The sequence below is a fragment of the Bidens hawaiensis genome, unplaced genomic scaffold, assembly GCF_021521415.1.
Source record: "Bidens hawaiensis isolate Kalapana, Puna unplaced genomic scaffold, B.hawaiensis_p1.1 tig00003004_1, whole genome shotgun sequence".
In the NCBI taxonomy this organism is placed as follows: domain Eukaryota; kingdom Viridiplantae; phylum Streptophyta; class Magnoliopsida; order Asterales; family Asteraceae; genus Bidens; species Bidens hawaiensis.
In genome coordinates, this window is record NW_027491161.1 from 1,574,718 (window position 1) to 1,581,366 (window position 6,649).

Sequence of the window (6,649 nt, forward strand, 5' to 3'; positions counted from 1 at the left end):
AGAGAGGAACATTTTTATTCAGAATACTTTCATATAAAACGTGTTACTTATGTAAAAAGCTAAAATAACTTTTCCAATTTTCTAATTATAATAGAAGCTGCTATCTAGAACTGGGCATCGGTGCCTATGGCCTCTTGGTCTAGAGATCAGATGATTTAACCCCAATAGAGTGATGCGGGTTTCAGACGAATAGACAAATAAGACATTATGTGGATTTTATAAGTAGATTTTAAGACGTGTTTGTTCGTCATTCAAAAATGGAAATCGGATATCAGCATCCTTCGATGAACACACCACATGTGAATCGTATCTTTATTGTAATGAAGATTGTTGTAGACATCTCAATCATCTAGAAAAGAAAAGCAACAATTGGCAAACAATAACCTCTATTTTACCTCCTTTAACATTTATATTAAAAACATTTTTATTAAAACAAACAATAACCTCTATTTTACCTCCTTAATATTAAAAAGATTTTATCAAACATGTTTTAAGGTGGTAAAAGACAGGGTATACATATTTACAATTAATACACCTGCTGAATAAACATAAACACAATCCCCTCACTTGCTCTCACTGAAATCTGCATCAATGACTTCACCATCTCCATCATCAGAAGAAGCCTTACCAGTGCCATCAGTTTCACCGCTGCCAGCTGCCGCCGCCGCACCGCCACCTTGGCTGTAAATAGACTGACCCAACTGCATCATTTCTTGGTTCAATGCAGCCATGGCATCCTTCATGGTCTGAGTGGACCCTCCGGATATGGCATCTTGAAGCTCTTTCAACTTCCCCTCAACCTTCTGCTTGACATCACTTGGTACCTTTTCTCCCAATTCTTTAAGCTGCTTTTCACATTGGTATACTGCTGATTCTGCTTGGTTCTTTGTATCAATGGCCTCTCTCTTCTCCTTGTCTTCCTTTGCATACTTCTCTGCTTCCACCACCATTCTTTCCACCTGCAATCACAACGCAAAAAGCGCATTGAGAAACCGTTGCCAGCAAACTCACAGGACCTGGACTAATACCCTGCTAAACAGTACTATAACCCCTCGGGATCACAGATGAACCAGTTGTTTTTGATTCTTAAAATGTGTTCATTAATTAAAGCGATTGGGTATGTTTTTGCCAAAACTTTAAAACTTAAAATGAGAAGTTGCAATAAGATTTTGCAACTAAAATGAAACGTTTTGCATTCACTTGTATTGTTTTATCTTCGTAACATTAAATAGGTTGTGCCCCGGATGTCTTGTTCAGGTTCCGTGTCAAATTTTTCAAGTTCATGTCGGGTTGAAACTGTCAACCCGTGAACACAACCCATTAAGCCCCTAAACAGTTTTGAAAACCCCAAAAACCGAAATTTCAGTTTTTTAGTGCAGTCTGAGCCCAAAACTGATCCAAAATCAATCCATGCACACCCCAAAATTCTACTAGAGGTCATCAAATGTTTACCACTTCATCACCCCTTTAAACTAAAAAGTAATTGTTAAATTAAGTAATGAGCATAATCGACACCTCATCCGAAGGCAATGTGCTAGCGCCCGTGATAGTAATATCTTGTTTCTTTCCAGTGCCTTTATCTATAGCCGTGACTGAAAGGATTCCATTGGCATCAATATCAAACTTAACCTCTATTTGAGGGACCCCACGTGGCGCAGGTGGGATGCCATCAAGTCTAAAGCTTCCTAGAGACTTGTTATCACGAACAAACTCTCTTTCCCCTTGAAGAACATTGATTTCAACACTCGTTTGACCATCAGCTGCAGTTGAGAACACCTCGGATTTTGAGGTTGGCAACGTTGTGTTCCTAGGGATAATCTTTGTCATCACACCTCCTAATGTTTCTAACCCAAGTGACAACGGTGTCACGTCCAATAATACTATGTTGCTAACATCACCAGACAGAACACCAGCCTGCAAAATAAAATAAGAAAGCATTTCATTTGACTATTGTAAAGATAAGACTAATATATAAGTTTTTAAACATTTATGACAAACCTGAACTGAAGCTCCAAGAGCAACAACTTCATCCGGATTGACTGTCACATTTGGTTCTTTTCCAGTCATCTTTTTAACAAGTTCTTGAACCGCAGGTATACGTGTTGACCCGCCAACAAGGACCACTTCATCAAGATCTTTAAGGGAAAGATTTGCATCCTTTAAAGCCGTTTCAACCGGGGTCTTAAGCCTACACCAAATCAGATATCCAAAGTTCAAATCTTTAATCATAAACTAAACAAATTTTAACCACTTTTTAAAATCTTGATCTTGATGATAAAAGCACCTGTCTAGCAAATCGGAGCACAATTCCTCAAACTTAGCCCGGGTTAGTGTGGTGTCGATATGCTTCGGGCCATCTGATGTTGCTGTAATGAAAGGTAAACTGCACAAACACCAACAATAATCAAGATACAATAAAACAATAAAACAATAACCAACAAACAACAAAATAAGAATCTTCATAAGACCAATTATCATCAAATAATACGAAACTAAGAATCTTTATTAGTGGAAACCGGTTATTTTTCACCAAACGGAAAACGGGTGTACCTAATATTTGTTTGGGTCAAAGTGGAAAGCTCCATTTTTGCTTTCTCAGCGGTTTCAGTGAGCCGTTGAAGAGCTTGTTTATCTTTAAGAAGATCAATGCCCTCATCCCTCTTGAAACCCTCAGCAAGCCAATCAACAATCCTCTGTTTAAAATTCAAGAAAGATGCAAACTTTTAACAATAATGCTCAATGTATGCATATATAATATCCACCATAATGTTCTAATTAAAGTTAATTAGTGTTCTTTTACCTTGTCAAAGTCATCTCCTCCTAAATGTGTGTCTCCTGAAGTCGATAGCACCTCAAAAACTCCATCCCCAACCTCAAGAACTGTTACAACATCAAACCAAGTTGTTAAAATATATGTCTCCAAATTGAACAGATTTGTATAATTGTAATGAAGCATACCACATACCAGATACATCAAATGTACCACCACCAAGATCAAATACTAGAATCGTCTCATTGTTCTTCTTTTCAAAACCATAAGCTAACGAAGCTGCGGTTGGCTCGTTGATTATGCGAAGAACTTCAATACCCGCGATTCGGCCAGCATCTTTCGTTGCGGTTCTTTGGGAATCATTGAAATATGCAGGCACTGTTACTACTGCTTTAGTTACCTTGTCACTCAAAAACTTTGATGCATCATCCACAAGCTTTCGCAAAACCTAATTGCAATATAGTTGGGAGTAACAATTAGCTAATCAATCATATCTCATCTCCTAACTACAGTAGAAATAATTTCAATAACATTGTCTAATATCTCATAACATGCCCCTCAAACTAAAGGCAGGATTCAATTCGAGTCAGATTGAAACACACAACAGAAAATAAAATACAATAAAGATTCTTGTCTCCGTGCTTGTAAGGTCTTCTATATCCACTTTTGTCTTCTGTTTTCTATTCTTCATATTTGTTGTAATATATTTACTACAATCTTAAAATTCAGGATCTGTGTATAATTTATTTAATACAACTCTGGCTTTTTAAATTCTTATATTTGTTATAATTTAAAAATAATGGATTTTTATAATCTTAACTATGATCTATTGACTAATAATAACTCGTACTTACATTTTGACCAATGATAATCCAAACTTTCATTTATGTTGCCAAAAAGCAATCCCGGTAGCATAATCATCATACATTTATACTTTATTTCATTTAACTTCTCCTACAATAATGTGATTATTAACAACATGAAGAATTGTACTTTTGAAATCGAGTAAACCAAATATAAGTTCAGTGCAAAATTCATGATGATTGTACAGGGATTGTTCCTGGCAACATAATTAGAATTATCATTTGTCAAAATGCATGTAAGTATGGATTAATATCAGCCAATAGGTGATATTTGAATCATTAAAATCCAACTTTCCTAATTTTCACTATGGTTTTTAAATTATTTTAAATTTCAGAATCACTGCCTGATTGATTCAGGTTCTAAAATTCTCATATTTGTTGTAACTTTTACTTATACTATGTTCTTTAATAAATCGGTATCTGATTTTAGGGGTAAGCAATAACCAAACCAAACCGAACCAAAATTAACCAATAACTGAATTAACCCAACCAGGTTAACCGAAATTAACTTAACCAAACCATTCATATTTTCATATATTTATTTGTAGTTTTTATACCTCCATTCCATATATTTATAATTTATACGTATGTATCTCTAAGTAAAAAATTTAGCCCAAATTTGATTTTAGTTAATTAATCGAAAACCGAAAAATCAGTCGACTAAACCGAAGCAACGTGTACCTGTGCAGATATCTCTTCAGGCGCAAACTGTTTCCCAATAGCCGGACAATCGAGCTTGACATTCCCATTCTCATCCCTGACGACTTTATACGACACCTGCTTGGACTCCTCGTCAACCTCCATCATCTTCCTCCCAATGAACCTCTTCACCGAGAAGAACGTGTTCTCCGGGTTCACCACCGCCTGCCGCTTCGCAATCTGGCCCACCAGCCGATCACCGCTCTTGCTGTACGCCACCACCGACGGCGTCGTCCGCTGCCCCTCTGCGTTCGTTATGATCGTCGGCTGCCCGCCTTCCATTGCAGCCACAGCTGAGTTCGTCGTGCCCAGATCGATTCCCACCACTTTCTCGTTCACCACCTTTAAAACACGGCCACGGCGTTGCTGTTGAGGTTTTAGAACCCATGATCTTCGGTTAATTGTGGGTTGTCCGAAAAAGGGTGTTTTCGGGGACGGACGGAGGTGGGAATTGGGATTGGTGATGTGGGGTTTGAAGGAACAAGTGGAGAAGGTTGTTGCGGACATTTGTTGGTTTAATTAATTTAGGTTAGGTTAGGTTGTTGTGGTTGTTTTGAGTTTAAGAATGTTGTGGAAGGTTAGTCGTTAGTGGATGTGTGTGTGAGGTGGAAGGGGTTTTATGGGGAAAACATGGAAGAGTTGAGAAACAACTGGTGATTGGAAGATGGTGGAGGGTTCTAGAGAAGGCTAGTAGTCATTTTAGACATTGGTTGATGAAGAAGCATGGAGGGTTCTAGGGTTCTTTGATACAGACAAAACATAATAGATACGATAACTTAAAAAAAAAAAAAAGGGTTGATTTTTTTACCAAAATGCAATGCTTTCATTCCACCAAGAAAGCACAAAGCGAAAAAAAAAAGAAAAAGCCCCAGCAAGAAACTAAGCTCAACCCCAAAATAAAACACCAAACAGAAAGACAAATATCACATCAACACGCCATCTACATTAAACTCCAACCAAGCTCTCCATTGCCCACCAAACCCATTTGAACGGTTACACATACATAGAAAAGCTAAGTCTTTAGCATCTTCTATCATTTTAAAAGTTGTAGCGACCCTTCCAAAGAAAAGTCTATCATTTCTATATAACCAAAGCCATCACAACGTAGCGAAAATCGTCACCAAAATAATTTCTTTACTTTCCGGGGTGCAGGTTCAGTTAACAATAACATGTAACAATGAGGGGACATCAACAAAGTAGCTATTAACCGATATTTTTATTCAAGAGAAGAGTTAGATCCAAGTCAACCTTGCAAAAGAACAGTTCACTAAAATATGATCCGCATATTCGATCTCACTACAATTCAAACAAGTAATGTTACCAAAAGTCACCCCTCTCATAAAGGGCCACTTGGGAGGGAATCTTTTCTTCGATCGCTCGCCAAATGAAAAATAAAACCTTGCTAGGCACCAAATTTATCCAGAGAAAAGGATAAATAGGACATGTCAATTCCTTTATGAATTCAAAGGAAGTTTATTAAAGTCAACTCAAAATAGTAAACGGTTCAATTTGGTTCCATCATAATCGGTCAATCTACTGGTCTGTTTGGTTGAAGGATTTCAAAGGAATTGGAATTTGAATTCCTTTGTATGACCTATTTGGTTAGATAAAGAAGGAATTGGAATTGGAATTGGAATTAATTTCCAATCAAATTCATCAACCAATGGAAATTAAATTCCTTCTATATTCCAAAGGATTTCAAAGGAATGTTAGGGACTTTACACAAATAACCCTAACCTAAGCAACCACTGTCACCACCATTTTCTCCGGTCAACACCACCATCAACGTAGTTCCGGCAAGAAACACCACCTAAGCGTCGCCGCCACACCCACATTTTTCCGCCAGATCTGAACCAAGTGGGATCTGAACCAAGCCACCACATCTCGTCGCGACCACTGTTACAAGATGCCGACCGACTCCGTCAAGTTTTTGTTATAACAACTGGTGGTTGTTCCGGCGGTAATGGTAACCGGCGTGTACATAGTACAGAGGAAACAGTGGCAGAGTTGTGCAGATCTGACGAGACGGTTCTTTGCGCTGTTTTGGAAACCGGCGGTTGTTCCGGTGGTTTTTTTCAGACACATACCGGTGACGGAGTTGTGCAGATCCGACGAAGGTGACTATGGCTTGATAGAAATCACTCCTTGTGGTTATTAAAAATATTTTTTCATTAATATTTAAGTTTGGGTTTTTATTTTATTTTGTAATTCTAAAGGGTAAATTTGTCTCTTTTTATAACCTTGAATTCCAATTCCATAAACTAATGTATCAACCAAACACATATAGGATTTTAAAGGATTCCTTCAAATTCCAATT

The 6,649-nt window shown here is 37.6% G+C and overlaps 1 protein-coding gene across 1 annotated transcript; it reads right to left on the bottom strand.

The window, feature by feature from the left end:
- Positions 1-553: 553 nt before the first annotated feature.
- On the bottom strand, positions 554-4,839 carry LOC143621979 (stromal 70 kDa heat shock-related protein, chloroplastic-like). The gene is made up of 8 exons (XM_077093244.1): positions 4,315-4,839; positions 2,966-3,218; positions 2,801-2,880; positions 2,551-2,693; positions 2,285-2,383; positions 1,999-2,188; positions 1,516-1,914; positions 554-959 (listed from the first exon to the last, which is right to left on the bottom strand). Exons 1-8 carry the CDS (start codon positions 4,837-4,839, stop codon positions 564-566), a joined length of 2,085 nt encoding a protein of 694 aa, XP_076949359.1. The 3' UTR covers positions 554-563.
- Positions 4,840-6,649: the final 1,810 nt, after the last annotated feature.